Source organism: Taudactylus pleione, unplaced genomic scaffold, assembly GCF_031769625.1.
Source record: "Taudactylus pleione unplaced genomic scaffold, aTauple2 ptg000142l, whole genome shotgun sequence".
Classification (NCBI taxonomy): Eukaryota; Metazoa; Chordata; class Amphibia; order Anura; family Myobatrachidae; genus Taudactylus; species Taudactylus pleione.
Window position 1 is genome coordinate 2,817,444 of NW_028284544.1, and position 25,541 is coordinate 2,842,984.

The window sequence follows — 25,541 nt, forward strand, 5'->3', positions numbered from 1 at the left end:
TTGTTCTTGCAAAGTAAAATAATCATAAGAAATTATTCACTATCTCTGTCTTTACTGTTATACTATGTTGTCTGATTACATTGTGAATAAACTAATAGTTTAGGGTATCACAAATTGGCGTCTGCGAACAGGATACGACCAGAAAATGTCAGCACCTCAGCCTCCTGCATCGACCACGGGCCGGAGACGATTACCTGCCTCTCCAGGACAGAGAGCTTCACAATCAACAAATGCCTCACCCAAGCAGTGGTATGGTACATATGACACAGACATCACCCATTATGATGCCATACTATTTTGGGGCTCCATGGTTACCCACGTATTCAGGGGAGATATGCACACAGGGTGCGAGCACTATTGAAGAATTTAAGGACAAAATGCGATCAATGTTCAAATTATATCCACTAAATGACGAACAAAAAGTGGAAATAGTCATTGGACAGTTGAAAGGAGCTGCTTTGCGAGAGGTGAAAGCGTGGGCGGATGATGAAAGCAAAACAGCGGAGGATATTTTCAAAAAGTTACAAAGTATATTTGACACAAGGACAGTCTCTGAACTTAGAAGACGTTTGTATGCTAGGAAACAGCAACCTCAAGAGTCACTGAGAGAATTTGCTCTGGGCCTACAGGAAGCTATGAAGGACATCCAAGCCCGAGAATCGAGGGAAGTAGAACGAGTCGACGAGACTCTAATTAATTTATTTATCGAAGGGGCGCGAGGAGAAGCCATACGGGCCCAGCTCAGGATGTGGAGACGTCAGAATCCTGTATGCTCATTCTCCAAGTTCAAGGAAGCGGTATTAGATATTCTTGGGCTCAATCAGAATGCTGATCTTGAATTTGACTCATCTACAGAACAGTGGGAAGTTGGAAATTCTAGAGAAGCCAAACCATATATGACGCCTGACACTACGTCGCCTAAGGAAACAGTCACCCAACAAGTACAGTCTGGTCAAGATCTGATCGGAATTTTTACTAGTGCTGTCACTGAAATAATGAAGGAGATAAAGGTGATTCGGCAAGAGCAGGCTGGAGCAAAATGCAGAGACTGGCACCAAGAGCGTGGGGGAAGGAACCAGTCTTACTGGGATAGTCCTCGAGAGACAGGTCGACGTCTAACAGGCCAATTTGATATACAAGGGAGGCCTATCTGCAGAAAGTGCTGGCAAAGTGGCCACATTGAACGCTATTGCATCCAGAGAGAGCCTGAGGACCAGCCTTCAGGAGAGACAGAAAGAATAGGTCCAAAAATGGAAGAAGGGCAACCCAGAGATGCGAGTTTGAGCCCAATAGTACAGAACAAAATAAAATTGGTGAGCACGCCGACTGCAGGGAATGTTACATCAGCTATCGCAAAAAGGATTTCAGGAAAGGTTGTATGGTTCCACATGCAACGAGGCTATGGATTCATAAAACGAGACGACACCAAGAGCGATATTTTTGTACATTACTCGGCCATCCTAAAGAACAACCCAAGAAAATATCTTCGAAGTCTGGGAGATGGAGAGTTGGTAGAGTTTCACGTGGTTGAAGGAGAGAAAGGTGCAAAGGCCACTAATGTAGCTGGTCCTGGTGGAGTTCCAGTCCAAGGCAGCAAATATGCATCAAGCCACAACCATTATTGGCATTATCCACATCACAGAGGTCCTCCACATAACTATCGACACAGTGAAGGTAAAAAGAGTCCAGAAGAAGTTGAAAGAGTGGCAGAGGAAAAGAGGGTTAATCAACAACGACCTTACTGGAGGAGTCGCTACCCATCCTACTGGCTAAAGAGACCATACGGACACAAACAATATCCCGATCTCCCAGAGCGTGGTGAAAGGCTGGATGGAGTGTTTGGTAAAGATGTAGGAACGCAAAATATACAGGTGTGCCAATACCGGCAAGAAATAGTCCGGCCAACATCTCCTCAAGAACCACAAGCAAAGAGTCGACCAAAAGTGTATGACAGCGCTTCTCATATGCTCCTCTGCAATCAACAAGAGTTGAATATAGCTGTACATAAAGAAGACACAAAGAAAGCTCCGGAATCACCTTTAGCAGAGAGGTTGGGGTCCCCTGAACAGAATTGCCTGGATTCTGTTATGGAAATATCAAAATCTGTTGTTCTGGAGGAGCCATGTCTTATATCCAAAGAGCCCTTACTGTCTATGCCATCAGAGTATAAATCCCCAGTCCATAAGTATACTGAACTAAGTTCAAGTGAAATAGCATTAATTATGCAAAGAGTTCTGGTAAAATCGAAAAAGGAAAACAAGAATGCCCCGCATATTCAGTGTAGACACTAGCCTGTGAGGTAGAGTGTTCAAAAGTACATAACTTAAAGAAACTTTGTGTTAATATGTAACAAATGTAGTAATCTGTTATGCTATTGTTACATTATAGCAAGGAGCTAAAAAATTCTAGACTTACCTGGTAATTGTAACTTATTGTGATCTACGCCATTCAATGAAAGAATGTACCTAATATGTATGTAAATAATTCTGAAAAGATACTGATGTATAAAGTGGATGCCTTCAGGAGTTTATAGAGGTCTAAGATGCGTGAGGACACACATCATTCTAGTGGGGAAGTATGTGGCACCCCACCAACACCCTGTGTTCCTACCCACACTGATGTGCCTCTATGAAAATGTAAAATATTAATGTGACTCCTGCCATTGTCTAATATAGGGCATGATTTCACTGGTTTCATTAATGTTCAGGGACTATTTGCACTGCCCCCTCAGTGGTGGACGTCAGGTGACCAATGAGTACTGTGGCAGGCTCAAGGATTTGAACTACAGAAAAATGGCAGTTGGTGTGTGCAGTTGGTGAGGTAGCTGGACAGGAGAAGGGGCTGCGCTGCCTTGATGCTTACCTGAGGGCTGCGGCCGTACTCCGGGACGAGCAGCGGAGGTCTCTGAGGTGGGGAACATCCAATGGGACCAAGCTGTGTCATCCGGGGAGGTTCCTGAGAACAATCAGCATAAGAGGGGTGTGTCGGACGACCCCTAAGGGAGTGCCTCAGGCGGAGCTGCGGAAATATAGAGAGACCGAGCTTGTAAAGGAGCCGGAGGTTGAGAGATGATACTGGAGGGGTAAGAAAACTGCTGCAACCTCCCAAATAGATACTCAGTGACATTAGCGCCTATTAACTGGAGGCCTACAGTTGTCCACCATTACATATGCACAGCAGTCCCTGCAGAGATCAGCGTGGGGTTTATAGACTGCATCATAATAGTAAGAGTAACCCCCTGAAACCGCATATTGGAGGTTAGGTACAACAGGTACCAGCAGTGTTAGGGCGACACTTCAGTGCCAGCACTTGTAATACTCTCGCTATGAACTAAGGTTGCTAAGCAGAGAAGGATCTGACAGTAGCACCAACACCATCGCAGCAGGATAATATACAGAGGATTACAGTGTTGCATTAAATACAGACAAGTACTGTAGCTGGAACAGTATAAGAACATCTGTACAGGACTTGGCAAATACAGAGTAGATTGCCAGTTAAATCATTCCCAAAGAACTGTTCTTCATATCCCGGGCAACGAAGGGTGCACCCTATTAACTATTTTAGCGCTGAACTAGCATTGTATAAGACTTGTAAAGAGCAGTGGTGTGAGGAAAACGTTTTCCTAAACAGGTATATAGAAAAGTAAAACAAGTTTGCAATTGTATTCTTGATGTAACCTTATCCTACTCACGTGAGGTTGTTTGTATATATTTTAGAGATGTTAAGGGAATTGCAAAATTAGTCATTTGATAATTGCCACTAGAGAATACTTACCCATTTATAGTTTGCAGGTTCGAAGTCCAGAGTTCGCTGGTGATCTTCAGGTTCCGGAAGAATAAAATAAACGAGAGTGTTAATGTGTGTGTTACTGTCTACTGAAATACATTGTTGATATATGAATATTGCCAAGTATTTCTTTGTTCTTGCAAAGTAAAATAATCATAAGAAATTATTCACTATCTCTGTCTTTACTGTTATACTATGTTGTCTGATTACATTGTGAATAAACTAATAGTTTAGGGTATCACATACATACACAGCACCAGGCTTCAAGTAACCATAGCAACAAATTGGGTCTTGCAGCAAAGGACAGCAGCACCTATTGCTTCCTCTGCCTGTGGAGGTGACACATGCTGCTGGGGATGTGGTACAAACTGTGTGGGGGTTTGAGTCAGTGCCCCACCCCAACCAAATAATATTACCCCTCTCACCACAACCCCCTCGCCTCCTGTAAAGCTGCAAGTGCCAGTTACAATTAAGTTGCATTACATGCGTTCTTCTCTTCAGCATAGATACCCCTCTGGTTCTGGTTTATATTTAACCAGTGCACTGCCACACACAACATAAATTTCTTGTTAATATATATAATTTTCTGTATGTTATATATATATTAACAACACAAGTATGTTGAGTGACTCAACATACGTGTTGTTAATTTATATATATTATACAGTACTGTATATTATATATATTAATTAACAAGAAATCTATGTTGTGTATAATATACTGTCTACAACGCCAGTACACTTACTAACACACACACACACATTGCTTGTTAATATATATTATATAACATACTAATTACGGACTGACAGTCAACAGCAGTGCTTGTTCCCTCTCCCAGGCTCTCAGCCTGGCCGGCATCCATTCCCTGCGACTCTGAGAGGAAGAGCAAAAGGGAAGTATAGAGCTAGGGGGCAGGTGATAATGTCATTGGTTTGCTTTCACAAAGAACAAGTGAAAGCAAGCACTGCAGGCGGCACGTGACGTCATCGCTGATGCTGACACAGCACACAGGCATCCTGAACTCGGCCAGACACAGGGCAGAGAGGACGCCGCGGCTGCAGGGGTAGTGAGAGACAGTGTGCAGCACTGCTAGTGCACACTGTCTTACTCTCGGTCACTGACAGAGCAGTGGCTGTGGCTGGTTACTCTAGTGTTGAGGCCGCTGCTCGGACTTGACACAGTTTCTCTCTCGCACCGGGGCTTGCGCACGCGCAGTGCGGCCACTGCGTGTGCACAGGACCAAAACATCGACCTGGTCGCGAGCGCGCAGCGCTTGCGACCGGGTCTGAATGAGGTCCAGTGTGTGATGGAGGTTAGTAGATAACTTAACCAGGTTTTAGGTTTATTAACCAGGCAGCCCTAGGCCATAGCCTAAAGGGCACAGCCCTGCCTGAGCTCACATCACTCGGCCTGCTGCAGCGGAGACACCCCGCCCTCCCGCTAGCTTTATTGGGTAAACACTCAGGAGGAGGGGCGCCGCAGTGCAACACAGGACAGCGCTAGACGCGGAAAAGCCTAACGCTGGTTAATGCAGCAGGTATGTACACAGCACTGTATATAATGTATACACTACATCCAACCAGGACCATATAGAGTAGCTATGCTTGCCGACTTACTGGATGCCCCCTCCGGGAGGGGGCAGCCAGGTCGGCGCTGCAGGGGGTGTGGCGGTGGTAATGGTTGGTGGTGCGGGGGTGTGATCACCTCATCGCGGCCCTGCCCTCGCTAAAAAATGACGAGATTTTGAGGCCTGAGCATAGCATGGCGGGCTGGGACAGTGCCAGGGCCACCCACAGGGCATCTCGCCCTGGGTATCAGCACCGGCCGCGCTATGGCCCTGGTTTAGCAGAGTATACTACTGAGTTTTACTAACTGAAGCATTAGTAGCGTTGTCCTGGTTACTGAAACTGCACTTTGCTTTCAGGTTTCACTAAGTACTGAGGAGGACATGTATGAAACCTTGGAGAGAGATAAAGGGCCTGATTCAGAGCCGCTCGTAAGCGGCCGCTCGTTCGTTCGGAACGATGTTTGCACATCTGCGCATGCGTATGGTTTTTAATACGCATGCGCGAACCTGTCAGTGCGGCCGAAAATCGTTTGTTCGCTATATAGCGAATGCCTGCTATTTTGAGTGACAGGAGGAGGCGTATGTGGGTGGTAACAGGGGAAGGTGCTTGAAAATGGGGAGTGGAAATCAGAACGCAGGCATGCTTAAAGGTCAAAACAGGTGTTTTATGGGTGTGCATAATTAAAAAAGCAGCGTCATTGACCACGTCACTGGGTTGTTTTATAGCCAGAACTGCTCGCAAAATCATAGTGGTAGCAAAAACCAACCACAAGAGTAGCGAGCAGTTCATACGCTGTCCGATGTACTCGATTAATCTAATAAATAGCGGACATGACGTATGATGCGAGCGGCCAGGGGGCGTTTTTATCAAATAAACGAGCGCATGTTTTGTTCGCTCATTCAGACATGGAGGCGTCAACAGACCGCAAGGAGCGAACGGTTCATTTGAATAGCCACCCTCTTTTTCTGAACGAACGAGCGGCTGCTTACGAGCGGCTCTGAATCAGGCCCAAAGTGCAAACCAATCTGCTCCTAACTGTCACTTTACAGGCAGTGTTTGAAAAATGACAGTTAGGACCTGATTGGTTGGTACTTTCTCTTTGCACTTTATCTCTCACAAAGCTTTGATACATCTACCCCTTACTCACTACTGCTTTGATTTCTGTGTCTTCGCTGCAATGGAATAGCTACTTGAAGTGTCTTTGGGGAAGATGCCTTGGAGAGTGATAAATTGGAGAGTGATAAATTGGAGAGTGATAAAATACCAACCAATCAGCTCCTAACTGTCATTTTTCAAACACAGCCTGTAAAGTGAGTTAGGAGCTAATTGGTTGGTACTTTATATCCAGCCACTTTATTACTCTCCAAGGCTTAGTACATCTCCCCCTGTGCATCTTTACTGCAACTTATTTGCTGCTGGTTATATCTCTGGGCTTTGAAGTATAACTCGCCCATTGTAGTTATACACATGGATACTCACTGCAACTGCTATTACTAATGGGCCTGATTCAGAGATTTACGCTAATGCAATCACAACTGTGATATCTTACGGACTGCAGCTGCTAAAATATGCTAATGCCGAGCCTAGAAGGCACTGCTGCCTTCTCATATCTATCCGACGACATACAACAGCGTAAACATCGGTACCATCAACGCACATCGAGCAGTCACGCAGCATACGCGGCAAGTCTGACCAGCCACAAACACTGCAGCTCTCCTGACACGCAGAGTGCTCTCATGCCGTGAAGGTGATTGCAATGGGTAATTTATACACACACATGAAACGGTGTTTAAATAGTCAGATATGCCTGCGTTCTTCAAACCACCCCCCTTGTTACCACCCCTAAGCGCTGACTACCTGTCACTCACTTTGTGAATGAATCATCTGTGTGAGCGCAAACGCAAAACAATTGCAGAGCGTGCACAGTGCGGCTTATATGCATGCGCAATGGCAAACAATCGTTCCATCTGCTTAAATATCAGCATTGCGTCCGTATCTGAATCAGTAGTGCTGGAGGTACCATGTCAGACACTCAGGGCCGAAAGGGCTTTGATGGGAGCACTGAGTTGTGTGCCCAAGGCCACCTTCTCATAGAGACCACCTATTATCTCAGCTGAGTGTCAGGCCACCTCCTCCTATTCCCCACCCCAACTCTCCTCCTCCTGCCTGATTCCATTTATGAACCTGCTGTGCCTCTCATACATTTTTCCCAGCCTCCCCAAGTGTGCCTCTGACCCCCCTCCCCAAATCATACTTGTCGACATTCAGCTCCCTTCTTCTGGGAGGGAGCTGAATGTCTGCATACAGCGGGGGGGCGTGGCTGGGTGGTGATAAAGTATTGGGGGCGTGGTCATGACCGCGTTATCACGCCAGCATGGCCCCACCCCCTCTTCACAATGCCGAAATTAACGGCATTGTGAAGCAGAGTGCGGGGCCGCGATGACGCGATTCAGCGCGAATCGTATCACCGCCCCCCTGCGGGGGTTTCTATCATTGCTGCGGAGGGGGCCGGTCCTTCGGCGGCAGCGGGGAGACGTGCCTGCCTCTCTAGGGGGTCGGTAGCAGCACCTTATATCCAGGAGGCTCCCGGCCAAATCGGGAGGGTAGGCAAGCCCACACAGACCCAGCCCACACAGAGTGTGCCTCTGACCCCATACCTCAGCAAGTGTGCCTCTGACTTCATGCTTCAACAATTGTGCCTCTGACCCCATGCCTGTGCAGACTCTCTCTAGCGGTGCCACTGCTGCCGTGGTCTTAGTGCCAGAATCTACTACGCATGCGAGGGTCTCCGGGAAAATGGCGCCTGTGCCGTTTTCCCAGGGACAGCAGTACTGCACATGCTCGAGTCACCGGGAAAATGGTCGTCACCATTTTCACAGTGATTTTTGCCGCTCTGCAGCGGTGGCCCGGCACTGCAGAGCTGCACTATGGAGACAACAGACAGGTAAGTATAAAGAGTATATGGGTGCAGGGTGTGCGGTGTGGGCCCCCCTGGACCCAGGTGCCTATGTGCACCACACACCCTGAACCCATTATAGATACGTCCATATCCTCTCCCCAATTGTTCCACTGCCCCCTTCCCAAGTGTGCCTCTGACTTCTTTACAAAGTGTGTATCTGCCCCATTCCTACCCAAGGGTGCCCCTGCCCCAGCCTTCCCAAATGTGCCTCTGCCCAAGCCCTCCCCATATTTCTCTAACCACCTCTCCTTCACTGACCCTGCCGTCACCCACCATTCCTAAATGTGCCCCCCATATTGCGTGCTTGCTCTGGATGCCAGTGCTCCGTGACACACCTTACACAGTTTCCTGAAATTACATACTTCTTTGTACTGATCCATGTAACCTAAGTGTAACCTGTACTGCCAACGATCATTTACAAAAAAACTCTTATAGAACTGATTGATACTTAGCACTTTTTAAAACCACCACCAGAGGGAGATAGTTTCATTCATATTAAAATTATTTTAAATTAGAGGAGCTTTGTATCACAAAAAGAAATGTCAGAAAGCGGCTTATTCTCAGGTCTAATGAGGTTATTTTTTGGTTTACTTTCCTACATAGGGGCATATTCAATTAGAAGCGAAAAGTCCCATACTTTTCGCATGCCGGACTTTTCGCCGACATCATTGGTTTTCCATGCGGAAAAGTATCGCGCCCGTCCCCGCTTATCCCAGTATTCAATTTCAAATCAACGAAAACAGAACCCGGCGAAATCGAAACCACCGAAAAGTCCTGTCAGATTTGGGGAAATCAGCCTGATACTCCCCAAAAGATGCACTGACATTGGGGATCACTATAGATACCCCCGAATAGGCCAGCTGAAGGTATTTGGGGTACTTAAATGATATCAATAACTGTTAATTAGCGTCTTTGCAGAAGTGGTGAAGAATAGCATTTAGCAGGTTTTTTTGCAGAAAATAAGTAGTCACAGCAAATTTGGGGTACATGAAAATGGGTTTTAGCATATTTTGAAGTTGCTATAGTGAAGTTTTAAAAATTTTTACAAGTCCACCTGCTGCAAGCACCTGCAATCTTAAAATCACCTGGGGCATACTTGAGGACCCCCTGGAGTCTATTTCGCTAGTTTTAAAGTTTGTCCCACAACTTTGTACTTTTTCGCCCCCTTTTTTCAAAGTAATTTTTTGGGGTGTTCTTATATATTTTTTAAACTTTTGTAGACACAGTTTACCTTTTGGAGGGCTGTCCCAAGGGTGCAGGGTGGTTTCCACAAGTTTGCACCCCAAAACCCCAATTGTGCACTTTTTTTCAACAGCTTTCGTAGGCAAATCTTTTTCGCCTATTCAAATGCATTGACTTTCCGCACCGACGAAAAGTCTTTGGAATTGAATATGGGAATATGTTTTCGCCTAGCAAAATTACATCACCGGCGATACTTTTCCGCAGAAACTGACTTTTCGCACCTAACTGAATACCCCCCATGGTGCTTTGCAGAAGAGAACATTGTACTTTGTAAGGCGCTGCGGAACCCTTGTGGCGCCATATAAATAAAGGATGATAATAATAATAATAATTTTACTCAGCATATATGTTCCCCTGACTGTGCTGGCCCTGAAGCGGGCAGTGCAGTCTGAGCTTTCAGAATGGAGAGCCTGCTCCTAGGCCATCTTACTGTGTACATCACATCTCCCCTGCAGTGCAGGCTGGAGGGCACCTGCCCAGGACAGAGCATAACACATAAACAGCACTGTGAATTAAGTCGTGTGTCTGTGTAGTTGTCAATAAGGGCCCTATATATCAATCATCTTTTGTTTCACCTAACTTCATACTTGCCTACTCTCCCAGGATCATCGTGGCCCTGACCCCTGCTTCACAATGTCGGTAATCTCGTCATCGTGTAGCGGGGGTTGGGCCACATGACGAAGTCGCGTGGTTATGCTCCTGCTCCACCCCCAGTGCCACGTCATGATCCCGCCACGCCTCTCTTATGCCGCGCCACAACCCCCACTTTGCTGACCAGGCTGCCAGAATGTAAGCAAGTCTAAATATATGAAAGGCCAATTGGAGTAGAGAATTGTGAAAATATAGTAGGTGGGGGGCACTCTGTGATAATAACACCACCTGATGATGGTGTTAAGCAGGGTTCCCCCCCACCTCACCTATTCTAAGTTAACACAACCTTCTCTGCCTGCTGGCAAGGAAAGCAGAGCTCAGGGTAAGCTTCAGTGATCAGCCTGTGTGTCCGATAGACCGCAGCGCTGATCACAGTAAAAAAAAGAATTAGAAAAAAACAGAAAAAAACATGCACTTACCTGCACCCACACCGGTCATCGGTGATCCAGTAAACGGTCATCTGATCTGTAAACTGAGATGATGTGCTGCATCCTCAGTTTACTGCATCAGGTGACCGGCGTACAGTGATCAGATGACCGAAACAGCGGAGCTCACTGGGTCACCGATCATCTGAAGGAGGTAAGCTACGGGGGACGGGGGAGTGGGAAACAGGTGGGGGAGCCAGCGGGGCATGTACAGAACCACTCTCAGAGTATTTGTTGTGAGAGGATTCACAGAGACAGAGCAAGCTATCAGAGGATCCCAAACTCCACCCTTACAGTGAAGGTTTTAAGGATATCCATGCTTGAGCCCAGATGGTTGAATCAAATTGACTAAGGTGCTAATTAAGGGCCCGATTCAGCAAGGAATGCACAGGAGAGAATGCACGCACTTGGCCGATGTTTCCACACTGCACATGCATATGCATTGCACTGCGCATGCGCGAACTGGCCAGTGCGATCGGGTAAGCGTACGTAGACTACACGCAGTGTGTACGCAGACCCCTTCCGATATTGATTGACAAGAAGTGCCGTTTGTGGATGGTGATGGGGGGTGGTCGGGCAAACGCAGACGTGCCTGTGCGTTGGGACGCCGTTTTAGGGGCATCCATAATTAAGCCAGTGCAGCGACGGACGCAGTGGTGAGACTCCGTACACACAGGAAGTTGCCAAGATCCTGCGCGAGGTCTGGTCAACCACTATTATGCAAATGTGGTCGATGGTTCTCGATGTTACTGATGTTTACGCTATCTTGCGTACTGATCAGGCTGTGAGTAAAGGGAGTAGGACGGTTTAATATGGGGCTGGGCGTCTGCATCTTGTGCTGTGGTCTCCTTGTATATGCATTGATTAGCATATTCTCGCAGCGGCTGGGTGCGTGCATCTGCTAGCGTGCATTCCTTGCTGAATCAGGCCCAGAGTCACTTGTGCTCAAGCATGGAAATCCTTAAAATCAGAACTGTCTCGCAAGCTCTGTCCCTGTTTGTGATACTGTATTTAATACATTCTTGAGCTGTTTTCCAATATCGCATTGCAAATCCTGGCGATTTTATCACATCCAACCTGAGATGCGGATTGTGATGACTAAGGCATGGTTGCCTACCCTCCCGATTTGGGCGGGAGCCTCCCGATAATCGGGTGCAGCTCCCGACCCCCTGGAAGGGCAGGCGATCCCCCGACATTCCCCCGCAATTTACACCTAACCCCCGCTGCGAGGGCAGCCAGTGACGCGATTCGCGTCATTTTGGCCCCGCCCCCTGCCTCACAATGCCTGTATTATCGGCATTGTGTAGCGGGGGCGGGGCCAAAATGATGCGATCGCGTGACCCTGCCCCCGTGACTCCTACAAATGCCAGGCACCCGTCCGGACACGCCCCCTTTTTTGGCCACGCCCCCCGCTGCCCTGCCGATCTGGCTGCTCCCTCCCGGAAGGAGCAGCCAGAAAGTCGGCAACTATGGATTAAGGGCCTGATTCAGACCCACTCGCGAGCGGCTGTCCGCTCGCAAGTGGGTCGATGTTATGCACTGAGCATGCGCACGACGGAGGGAGCTCCGTCGTGCGCATGCGCCAGACGTGACGAGCGAAGGAAAGTTCTTCGCTCGTTGTGTCTGATCAAAGGGGGCGTGCTGTCGATGTTGATTGACAGCACGCCCCCTTTGGTGGGCGTGCCGGGGGCGTGCATCCCTGACCGGGGCGTTCCCACGGGAACGCCTCCCATCAGAAGCCGGCCCACTGACATCACTAGTGATGTCAGTGGGAGTGATTTTGGCTCTGATAGAGACAAAATCACTCCGGAGCTTGCGGTTGAAAACCTCAACCGCAGGCTCCGGCTCGCAGTTTCGATGGTCGCGATGGTCACGACCATCGCGGCCATCACAATGCACGCTCGTATAGGCTGTGGGTGGTGACCCACAGCTATACGAGCGTCCAGGAGGACGCTCCATTTTCATGGAGGGCGGCCCTCATTCAGAGCGTGCGCTCTGCTCAGAGCGTACGGCTCTGAATGAGGGCCTAAGGCCCTTAAGGTGGCCCCACACTAGAAACGCTGAAAAGTGGTCATTGTAAGAGTCATCTACAGTATGACAGTGGTACAAAAAGTTGACATTGAGAATGTTGACATGGACGGTAAGTCAACAGATCGACATACGTGGTCACCATATTGACATGTGTATGTTGACAGTCGGCATGTCGGCCATGTGGTTTTCTATAGACGTCTTAACTAACCCTAAACCTAACAGCAGCCTAATCCTAACAGCAATCTAACCCTCATAAATAAAATCAGCTGTGGACACTCAGACCATGGGCCGAATTCAATTAGCCGCGAAAAGTGCCGTTTGGAGAAAAGTTTTCGCAGATTTGGACTTTTCACCTGTTTTCAACTTATCTCTGTATTCAATTCCAGGAGTTTTCACCTACGCGGAAACAAAACAGGAGAAAAGTTTTCTCTATGTTATAGGCAGGCGAATTGGAAGTGCAAAATGACTATTTTGGGGTGCAAATGTGGGGATTTGGTACAGAACCCTTTGGATACCCCCTTAATGACTAACCAGTTGAAAAAAACATTAAAAAAAAATTGAGAACACCCCAAAAATTACATGTCAATTTTGGGGCGAAAATTAAAAAAGTGTTGGAAAATGGGTAAGAAGTGGGGGGCCTGGTACTTCGGGGGGCTATATATGTGGCACCCCACCAATACCCTGTGTTCCTACCCATGCTGATGTGCCTCTATGAAAATGTAAAATATTAATGTGACTCCTGCCATTGTCTAATATAGGGCATGATTTAACTGGTTTCATTAAGGTTCAGGGACTATTTGCACTGCCTCCTCAGTGGTGGTGGACGTTAGGGGACCAGTGAGTACTGTGGCAGGCTCAAGGATTTAACCTAGAAAAAATGTCAGTTGGTGTGTGCAGTTGGTGAGGTAGCTGGACAGGAGAAGGGGCTGCGCTGCCTTGATGCTTACCTGAGTGCTGCAGCCATACTTCGGGACAAGCAGCGGAGGTCTCTGAGGCGGGGAACATCCAATGGGACTAAGCAGTGTCATCCGGGGAGGTTCTGAGAACAATCAGCATAAGAGGGGTGTGTCAGATGACCCCTAAGGTAGTGCCTCAGGCGGAGCTGCAGAAATATAGAGACTGAGCTTGTAAAGGAGCCGGAGGTAAGAAAGCTGCTGCAACCTCCCAAATAGACACTCAGTGACATTAGCGCCTATTACCTGGAGGCCTACAGTTGTCCACCATTACATATGCACAGCAGTCCCTGCAGAGATCAGCGTGGGGTTTATAGACTGCATTCATAATAGTAAGAGTAACCCCCTGATACCGCATATTGGAGATTAGGTACAACAGTTACCAGCAGTGTTAGGGCGACACTTCACTGTCAGCACCTGTAATACTATGAGTATGATCTAAGGTTGCTAAGCAGAGAAGGAACTGACTGTAATACCAACACCATCGCAGCAGGATAATTTACAGAGGATTACAGTGTTGCATTAAATACAGACAAGTACTGTAGCTGGAGCAGTTTAAGAACTATTCTTCATATCCCGGGCAACGAAGGGTGCACCCTATTAACTATTTCAGCGCTGAACTAGCAGTGTATGAGACATGTAAAGTGCAGTAGTGTGAGGAAAACATTTTCCTAAAAAGGTGTAAAGAAAAGTAACACAACTTTGCAATTGTATCCTTGATGTAAACTTATCCGTTTATCATACTCACGTGAGGTTTTTTGTATATATTTTAGAGATGTTAGGGGAATTGCAAAATTAGTCATTTGTTAATTGCCACTAGAGCATACTTACCCATTTATAGTTTGCAGGTTCGAAGTTCAGAGTTCGCTAGTGATCTGCAGGTTCCTGAAAAATAAAATAAACATAAGAAAGGATTCACTATTGCCATCTTTATTGTTATAAACTTTCTATCGTCAGATGATAGATGTGACCCATAAACTTAAACTAAACTTAACTAAAATAAACACAGGAGACCAAGTTATGCCGTTTAAATTAATTGGTCAACTTTATTTGGTTACAAAGGTAGACATGGTGGCAGGAGAAAGAACGGCAACTAACCCGCGTCCGCTTGTCTTAGGCCGGAAGTAAATCACAACTTGTGAGGGCCAACTATCCCAGACAAGGGTAGGGTGATCTTAAAACTTGCAAAGGGCCAACTATCCCTTTCAGAGCAAGTGATGCGGCCCCAACACCCATGCCAATGCACCATTCATCCTGCTCGGTCGAGAGGTGCCGCTGACCCCAATAGGGTGAAATCAGCCTATCAGTGCATTGAAGGGGTGCGCACCGCTATTACTGCTGCAAGATGGACACTTCAATATTGCCGGTCTTTCCCTGCCAATGAAATAAAGCCGACACAAGACACAAGAGGGTAGGGAGGGTGGGAGATCAATTCAAAAGAGGCAGATTTTACCACAGTAGATTCTCTACACCCTCTCACTAACTCCGCCCCTAACCCAACGTCCTATCGCATCTGCCTATAACTGTAAACAAACATTTTTAACTTTATTAACCCCTCTATCCCTGACTAGAAGTTTATGTGCCGTCGGCTCTATTCCTAACCTCCGTTATATTAAACTTTCTATCGTCAGATGATAGATGTGACCCATAAACTTAAACTAAACTTAACTAAAATAAACACAGGAGACCAAGTTATGCCGTTTAAATTAATTGGTCAGCTTTATTTGGTTACAAAGGTAGACATGGTGGCAGGAGAAAGAACGGCAACTAACCCGCGTCCGCTTGTCTTAGGCCGGAAGTAAATCACAACTTGTGAGGGCCAACTATCCCAGACAAGGGTAGGGTGATCTTAAAACTTGCAAAGGGCCAACTATCCCTTTCAGAGCAAGTGATGCGGCCCCAACACCCATGCCAATGCACCATTCATCCTGCTCGGTCGAGAGGTGCCGCTGACCCCAATAGGGTGAAATCAGCCTATCAGTGCATTGAAGGGGTGCGCACCGCTATTACTGCTGCAAGATGGACACTTCAATATTGCCGGTCTTTCCCTGCCAATGAAATAAAGCCGACACAAGACACAAGAGGGTAGGGAGGGTGGGAGATCAATTCAAAAGAGGCAGATTTTACCACAGTAGATTCTCTACACCCTCTCACTAACTCCGCCCCTAACCCAACGTCCTATCGCATCTGCCTATAACTGTAAACAAACATTTTTAACTTTATTAACCCCTCTATCCCTGACTAGAAGTTTATGTGCCGTCGGCTCTATTCCTAACCTCCGTTATATTAAACTTTCTATCGTCAGATGATAGATGTGACCCATAAACTTAAACTAAACTTAACTAAAATAAACACAGGAGACCAAGTTATGCCGTTTAAATTAATTGGTCAGCTTTATTTGGTTACAAAGGTAGACATGGTGGCAGGAGAAAGAACGGCAACTAACCCGCGTCCGCTTGTCTTAGGCCGGAAGTAAATCACAACTTGTGAGGGCCAACTATCCCAGACAAGGGTAGGGTGATCTTAAAACTTGCAAAGGGCCAACTATCCCTTTCAGAGCAAGTGATGCGGCCCCAACACCCATGCCAATGCACCATTCATCCTGCTCGGTAGAGAGGTGCCGCTGACCCCAATAGGGTGAAATCAGCCTATCAGTGCATTGAAGGGGTGCGCACCGCTATTACTGCTGCAAGATGGACACTTCAATATTGCCGGTCTTTCCCTGCCAATGAAATAAAGCCGACACAAGACACAAGAGGGTAGGGAGGGTGGGAGATCAATTCAAAAGAGGCAGATTTTACCACAGTAGATTCTCTACACCCTCTCACTAACTCCGCCCCTAACCCAACGTCCTATCGCATCTGCCTATAACTGTAAACAAACATTTTTAACTTTATTAACCCCTCTATCCCTGACTAGAAGTTTATGTGCCGTCGGCTCTATTCCTAACCTCCGTTATATTAAACTTTCTATCGTCAGATGATAGATGTGACCCATAAACTTAAACTAAACTTAACTAAAATAAACACAGGAGACCAAGTTATGCCGTTTAAATTAATTGGTCAGCTTTATTTGGTTACAAAGGTAGACATGGTGGCAGGAGAAAGAACGGCAACTAACCCGCGTCCGCTTGTCTTAGGCCGGAAGTAAATCACAACTTGTGAGGGCCAACTATCCCAGACAAGGGTAGGGTGATCTTAAAACTTGCAAAGGGCCAACTATCCCTTTCAGAGCAAGTGATGCGGCCCCAACACCCATGCCAATGCACCATTCATCCTGCTCGGTCGAGAGGTGCCGCTGACCCCAATAGGGTGAAATCAGCCTATCAGTGCATTGAAGGGGTGCGCACCGCTATTACTGCTGCAAGATGGACACTTCAATATTGCCGGTCTTTCCCGCCACAGCGGCTCTCAGGAGAGAAGCAGCCCGCCACCATGCTAACCAACCAAACCCTTAAAAACTGCAAAAATATCTTCTAGAAACAAAAAATTACCCTCCTCAGTAAGATGAACTCCATCCCTGCGGAAAAGGTGGGCATCCTGAATCCGAATTAAAGGATGGTGCACCACTAGCCCTCCCATTTCCAGCACGTGCCTAGCCACCCATTTGTTAACCTTCCTCCTGGACCTGTCCAAAGCCACACTATTATAGCAATAGCGCCAGGAAAGCCTGGCGATGATAGGGGACCACACCAAAAGGCAGTTAGGCAATAACCGAACCACCTCTCTCAAGTCACGAACAATCGCATGGCGCAACTCTAAGGACGTTTGCTGACCCAAATCGTTGCCCCCGAGATGGATAATTAACACTAAAGGGGGACCAAATTCAGCTACTGCCCTGTGCAAGTTGCGCAACAAAGCTTCCCACAGCATGCCCCTCTGCCCCAACCACCTAACACTCTCCCAACGTGGGAACACGGAGGCATCTTCAGCAAAGCGCGACTGCCCGGCCCAAAAAATAAAAGAGTGACCAATCAACCAAATGGGCCTAGCGTCCTGGAAACCTGCAAATATACAGAAATATAATAGATAAGTATATATGCAACATGTAAATCACGAAGGAGGAGTGGGAGGGTGGGAGGGGGGGAGGAAGACTTGACCCGAGGTGAAAACCTACAAAAAACCTGCTGGATCTTTTCTATATTTCATTCGTTCACATTAATATTATTTTAAGCTAAACGATCAATGTCCAAAGCAGGGCAAAAAACAGGGCAAAATCTCTCGGGACCCCCACCGGAAAGGCAGCGAGTTGGCCAAGGCACTCAAGTCCAAACGAATAAAGTATAACAATTTATGATTCCAGACGAACATAACTTCTGTAAGCATTGGACTTCCATCTTCCGAGAGCCTGGATCTCCTGTGAAGAAAGACCCGAGGAGGCCGCAAAAGTGGCGGCACCTATTCTAAAAGAATGGGTGCCGTAATCCGAAGGGGAAAGCCCGAGGTGCCGTATGCAGCGATGGAAGACCGATCTAAATTGGAATTTAGTCAAAGGACTTCCGTCCTCGTGCATAAGCCAAGCCCCCGGCCGCATTGGCCTGCAAAGAGTATATTGGGAGGCTAAGTGAACCGGACAAATCCCGTCATCAGGACAGGACTTCAGGGACACCCAGCGACCTCTACCCATCTGATCGGTCTTGGAACGCCGAATACGGCACAGCAGCGTATCACGCAGCAAAATGTGACAACGAAGCAGAGGGGGCTGAGCGCGGCGCGAAGACGCTACCAGCTCGCTGATGCGAAACGCCCCATGAAAGGCCATCGCAAAAGCGAGTCGGAATAACAGAACCTCGAATTGCGAAGAACAAATGCCCGTCAAACTTTCACCTAGACGCGCTAACAAATCAGGACCAATAGGACGACGTCGGTCATCCGCGGCAGGCCTGACGCGAGACCAACCCCTAAGGGCCCTTTGTATTAAAAACCCCTTAGTTATGTCCCTCCGCCCCGCTAGGCGCAAAAAGAACGAAATCCCAGCAAGCCTCTGGGCAACATAAGCCCGCGACCTGCCGGAATCGAACAAGAAACAAACAAAAGCAACCATATTAGTATCACGAGATTTACCTGACGAACTCCGCCCTTGCAAAAACTTCTCCCACTGTTGCCAAGATGTCTGGTAGGCCGTCAACGTCCGTGGGGCCACGGACCGACGTGCGAGATCTTCCATTCTGGTTTGATGATCTGCCAGCAATGAAATGGACAAAGCTCACCTTTTAATGCCGCGTACGGGGTCAATTCGCGGAACCGTCGCCAATCCTGTCTGGAGAGCGCATCAGCAATGGAATTATCAGTACCCGGCACATGACGAGCTGTGAACAATATGTTAAACTGCAAAGCGCGCAGAACCAGCCAAGCAAGAAGCCGCAACACTGGCAGCGATGACGATCTTTGGTTATTGATCACATGTACTACCCCCAGGTTATCGCACCAAAAAACTATGGAACGGTCGCGCAACCGCTGACACCATAGCTCTAATGCCACCACTATGGGAAACAGCTCCAGTAGGAGCAAGTTCTTGGTCAATCCTGCCTGCACCCATTCCGCCGGCCAAACTGAAAAACACCAATCTCCTCCCAAAAAAGATCCGAAACCTGATGATCCAGCAGCATCCGTGAAGAGCTGCAGGCAAGCATTAGGCTGAGGATCCGCAGGCCAGACGCGCACTCCATTAAAATCGACCAAAAAAACGTCCCAAACCGCCAGGTCCAGCTTTAGCTCAGACGACAGTCGCAGAAAATGGTGCGGGTGACGCAGCCCTACCAAAGCCCTCTGTAGCTTCCGACAGAAAATCTTCCCCATCGGGATAACTCGACACGCGAAGTTAAACAGCCCGAGCAGGGATTGACCTTGACGAAGAGTTACCTTTCCTCCTGCCAACGCTAGGAGGATAGCATCCTGCAAGCGACGAATCTTGTCCGGCGGCAGCCGGCAAAGACCCTCCAAGGTATCAATTTCAATACCCAAGAAAACCAGCTTAGTGGCTGGGCCCTCAGTTTTATCTTGCGCAATAGGTACTCCAAATTCCGAGAAGAGTGCTTGCAATGAAAAAAGGAGACGATTGCAGCGACGCGAGCCAGCTGGACCTACGCACAAGAAGTCATCCAAGTAATGGGCTATGATCGTCTCCCCAGACCCCACCGCGACACACCAATGGAGAAAGGAACTGAAACGCTCGAAGAACGCGCAGGAAATAGAACAACCCATCGGAAGACATTTGTCCAGGTAATAGCCATCCGTCAACCGAAACCCCATGAAACGAAATGATTCAGGATGCAGGGGCAACAATCTGAAGGCGGACTCAATGTCCACTTTCGCCATGAAAGAACCCGGACCTGCTGCGCGAACCAAGGCTAACGCAGATTCGAATGACTGGTACTGTACGCGGCAGACCTCAACATCTATGGCGTCGTTAACCGACGTGCCTGACGGATGTGACAGGTGCTGAATTAAACGGTAACTCCCGGGGGCCTTCTTGGGGACAACACCCACAGGGGAAAGGACCAGATCGGGTATCGGAGGCTGCGGGAAAGGTCCAATCATGCGACCCAGCCCTACCTCCTTCATAACCTTATCCTTTAGTACGTGAGGTAAATCACAGGCCGAGCGTAAATTCCTAGGGGACCCGGAACTGACAGGCCGTATTATTGGAAGCGAAAATCCTTCTGCAAAACCCTTACGCAAAAAGGCGGCGGCGTCCCGCACAGGATACCAGTCTAACCATATTGCCATGGCATCTAGATGAATGGGGGTCAACGCTTTACTTTGAAGTCCCGGCCCCTGACCGTTTGGCAGAGGGTACTGCAGAGGAGGCCTGAGCTCCTCCTGGACCGCGGGAGCAGTCCTTACTGGGGTGTGCCGCACCGCAGCGGAGGCACTGGTGTCGAAAGCGACACCTGTTACCAAGGGTACAATTCCCATTGTTGTATGCGTAACACTTCCGCTTGTTTTGCCCTCCATTGGCTGTCCTTGGTGCCGAGGGGGACGAGGGTTGAACTGGCCGCCCAGGGGACTGATCAGCAAGGACGCGTGTAGGCTGTGTCACCTCCATCCACACTTCAACATCTTTACAACCCAATTCCATGACCTTAACCCGATCTTGCTTCCGACGAAACTCTTCGTCGTATTGGCGCCACGCCGTACTGCGTGAGGCCTTGAATAGGCCATGTATCAGGTGTAAATATCGTATAACATTAAGGTACTCGGAAGGCCTGGTTTTTAGATAGCAAGTTGAGAACACGCAGAACCCAGATAGCCAATTCGTGTAAGACTTAAAGGCCTCCAGACCAATACCCCCTTTTGTCTTTGCGGTCGCAGCAGCTTTCTTCCCGTAGCTGTAAGGGTGAACATATCTACGTAGCGCCCTTTTTTGATCCGCTGCTTAACCCTGGTACGCATACCTCGAGTGACAGCTGTATTAGCGCAGTGTACAACATCCTCCGGACCTGCTCCGCGATCTACACTGGTACTACTGCCAGAGGACCGTTCGCTAGAATGCCTATGACGACGTGAGCGACGTCTGCGAGACCTCCTTGCCCTTTTACGCCTAGCCTTCTGCGAACTATCGCTTGAAGAGGAGGAGGAAATGGAAGTAGACCCGCAGTCAGATGTACTGTCACACTCACCAGAAGCACTGGCAAGGGCATTGGTAACTCCAGCGCCTGCGTTAGCTCCGACTTCCGCCGTCGCACTTCTGGTCGGGGCTGCGACCACTGTTAACTCCTCCAGACTGTCGTCTGTAAAAGAAGAGACTGAGGCGGCATCGTGCGCATTGTCTGTGTCCGTAGCCTGAGTGGGCTGAGGAAGGGAGATGGCAGAGGGAGAGAAAGAAACGGAAGGAGCTGCGGGCATGGGAGCGAGGGAAAGACCGCAAATCCTGCCTAATTGCTGCACCAGAGGGCCAAGCTGCGTCTGCACGGCGGACGCCGCCAACGCAGAAGGGCCTCCAGTGTCAGTGTTTCCAGGCTGCTGGGTCAAAAGCGGTGTCAGTGCACCCACCACAGACACCAGCAGTCCGGCTATGGCACCAGCATCCAGCAACGGAGCACTCCCTGGTGTCGCAGGCCCTGCAGGCATAGCAGACGCCTGAGCAGCTGCCACCCCCGTAGGCCTGGAGGAGCTGGCAACTGCAGACATGGGGGACCCCATGTCTGCATCATTATGAACAGAAGGCAGCAGAAGAGGGGGCGGATTAACCTGCCTGTCACTATGCAGGCGTTGGCTCCGCCCCCTTCGTCTCCGCCCCCCGCCTGTAGGAATATTGGCCTGCGTGCAAGCCGGCGCCATGACAGGCATCCGGCCTGCACGCTTATGTGGCCGCTTCCGCCGCCCTTCCCCCCGGACTTCAGCCGGCTCAATTCGAGCAGCCATTGGGGGAGAAGGGCCGGGCGGTGTAACTGCCCGCTGCTGGCCGCGTGAACGGCCGGAGCGCGCACCCGCTACATGCGCGGGCGCTGTATTATGCCCGGCCGCCGATCCCCACCTGCCCTGGTCCCCCGTCGCACTAGTACTGGCGACCAGCGGGGAACCAGGGGCAGGCGGAGGCAGCAACTGCGGCGTTTCGCGGGACCACCGCGTCCGCGTGCACGGGACCGCAGCGTCGCCAGAGAAGGGGGCCGCTGTACCTGACCCTCCCGAACGCCGGGAGGGTAGGACCTGAGGGGGATAAAGCGCGCCGGGCCCGACACCGTCTGACAGACGGGCGGGTACCGAGCGCGCGCGCTGGGGGGCGGCTCATAGTGCTAATGCACGGCAAGGGATAGAACAAAGAAAGAGAAAGAAAAGTTAGATAAGAAAAAAGAGTGTAGATATAGGGAGAGTATGGAGAAGAGAGTAGGGAAAGATATAAAGTAGGGAAAAAGAAAGTAGGGATGTACAAACGATTATCCCAACAGACAGATCTGCTAATAAGGAACTGTACTTTCCTGGTCGCAGATCAATTCAAAAGAGGCAGATTTTACCACAGTAGATTCTCTACACCCTCTCACTAACTCCGCCCCTAACCCAACGTCCTATCGCATCTGCCTATAACTGTAAACAAACATTTTTAACTTTATTAACCCCTCTATCCCTGACTAGAAGTTTATGTGCCGTCGGCTCTATTCCTAACCTCCGTTATATTACTATGTTGTCTGATTACATTATGAATAAACTCATAGTATAGGGTATCACATATGAATGGGACAGGTGTTTTTGGGATTGCACGAGGCTGCAGCAGGTGTATTTTTGAGTTTTTTTTAAATCTTCACTTTAGAGACATCAAAATATGCTAGTACCTATTTTCATGTACCCCAAATTTGACCTCGGTACTTTTTTATCTAAAAAATATTCATTTCTATCATTTTTCAGCACTTATGTATATAAGCGTATAACAACCAATTCTGACACTTTAAAAACACAAAACACTTTTATTAGGGCTACTAGAACACTTCTATATTGATTTCTAATGTTAGTGCAGCTCTTTCAGGGGTACAGACTGATTTCCCCAAAATCTTAGGAACTTTTTGCCAGTTTCACTTTCCAACGAGTTCGCCTGTTTGCCTTTTCGTGTCTCAAAACAGACGAAGGCGGCGTAAATATCACTGTTCGGCTTTTCGCGGCTAATTGAATATGAACCTATGTTGACATTCTGAATGTTAACATTCTGTATGTCAATATGATGAACATAAACCTCCTCCAGTACCCCAACAGGTCATGTTTTCCAGATTTCTTTAATCATACACAGGTGAGTTAATATATTTTACTGGGTAAGTAATTATACCACATGCTTCCACAGAGTAAAATACTGAAAACATGACCTGTTTGGGGGGAACTGGAGTTGAGAACCACTGGTCTATATCAGAGGATCACAAACTCCGCCATTACAGTCAAGGTTTTAAGGATATCCATGCTTGAGCCCAGATGTTTGAGGTGCTAATTAGATCACCTGTGCTCAAGCATGGATATTCTTAATACCAGAACTGTAACGGTGGAGTTTGGGAACCTCTGTTATATATACCAATACCAGTGCAACATATTTGTGAGCCTGCAGAACCTCAACTAGTAACATCACTAAAAAATTTACTCCAATGTGTTTAAGTGAAAGGGACATTTACTGACCATACAGAACAGTTTTTTTTATATAGGTATGTGTAAAAATGTCTGACGGGCCTATTATGTGCCGGCACAGGGGGTATAACTAGTGAAAATGGCACTTAGTGATAATGTAATTGTGAAACCTCTCTACTAAAGAGCATATACTGTAGGTCACTTAGTGATGTCATAAATGTGACTTCCCAATATATAAGAAAGAGAAACCTAACCTAATAGCTATAATAAGATGATATTATATCTAGAACCCATAGTGAAAAATAAAAAAAAAAGTCACAAAGTGAAGCTTATACACATCTATGTACACTGTTAATTGTGCATGGTGGTACCTCCCCCTAGACCAGGTGAGTAGTCTAATCCTGGGGGGAGGGGAGGACATAGACTACTCACCTCCCAGGATTAGACTACTCACCTGGATGGCTAATGAAATAGCCATCCATAGAGGGAGGGGAGACAGCATTTCTGAACACTGTTATAACTGGGATTTGAACTTATCACCTCTAACATTGCAGTCAGACACCTTTACACATGAGCTATTTGCTCCTGCGTAGAAAGTCAGTGAATTCTAACTATATGAAGCTACTTCATACTTGCCAACATTCAGGCAGCCCCCCCCTCCGAGAGGGGGCGGCCAGGTCGGACAAGCAGGGAGGGGCGTGGCACGGTAGAGGGGGACGTGGGTGGGGATACTACCCGGCAATGGGGGCAAAGCGGGGGCGTAGTCACAGAAACGTGTCATTTTGACCCCACCCCTGGTACACAATGCCGATATTTTCGGCATTGTGAAGCAGGGGGCGGGGTCATGATGACGCGATTCAGCGTGAATTGCGTCATCGGCCCACTGCTGCGGGGGTTTGTCTGGGATTCGTGTGGGGGTCCTGGGGGTTGGTGGCCGGCCGGGAGGTTTACCTACTTTTCCGGGGGGCCGGGAGTGCCACCTGATTTTTGTGAGGCTCCCGGCCAAATCGGGAGAGTAGGTAAGCTACTTTTAACTGTTAATATAAAACCTTTGCAACTAGGTCGATGTATGCAATGTACAGCCACAAATCCAATCCCCTACAGCAGGGATGGGCAACCTCAGGCCCACGGAATCATTGGTCTCTCCCTCTAAGCTTTTTCTGCTAGCCTCATATGGATAGCAGGGGGCCTAGAATGTCACCCTGCAGCCAGGATCTATGCAGCAGTGCCGCCTGGAGCATCCTTAGGACGCTTCAGACAGTCACACCGCTGCCCTTATAGCTTCCCGGAGCATCCTCAGGATGCTCTGGGCATTGCTGTAATCACTGGCGATTGTGGCCCCGCCCCGTGTGATGTCACACGGAGGGGGCGTGGTCTGTACCAGGCCTGCAAATAATCTTTTATATATAAAAATGGCCCTCGATAGAAAACAGATTTCCCACCCCTGCCCTACAGCCACGCACTACATAGATCTGCTCAGCTGCAATGGCTACTTTTTACTGACAATTACAAGTAGCTTAATATAGTTACAATTTGCAGGCCTTCTTAGCAGGAGCAGATAGCTCCATGTGTAAGGTATCTGACTGGGGTTGGGTATGAAATCCCGGATGTCGGGATGCTGCTGGTCAGACGACTGACAGCGGCATCCCGACAATCAGAATCCCGACACACTAAGGCAAGACAGGTAAGTGTTTTCCTAACCCCCTACCCTAATCCTTCCTCCCCAATTCCTAACCCTAACCTCCCCCGCTAGTGCCTAAGACTAACCTCCCCCTCCCTGCACCCTAAAAATAACCTCCCCCTACCCGCACCCTAACCCTCCCTCCCCAGTGCCTAACCCTAACCCTCCCCCTAGTGCCTAACCCTAACCTCACACTCTAACC

The 25,541-nt window shown here is 48.4% G+C and overlaps 1 protein-coding gene across 1 annotated transcript in view; it reads left to right on the plus strand.

Annotated features, from left to right (window-relative positions):
- Window positions 1-377: 377 nt before the first annotated feature.
- LOC148522711 (Y-box-binding protein 1-like) overlaps window positions 378-25,541 on the plus strand; it is a 28,685-nt gene continuing 3,521 nt past the window's right edge. The window contains exons 1-2 of the mRNA XM_088473828.1: window positions 378-567; window positions 1,333-2,050. Coding sequence (XP_088329954.1) covers window positions 378-567; window positions 1,333-2,050 — 908 coding nt within the window. The remainder of the gene's footprint in view (window positions 568-1,332; window positions 2,051-25,541) is intronic.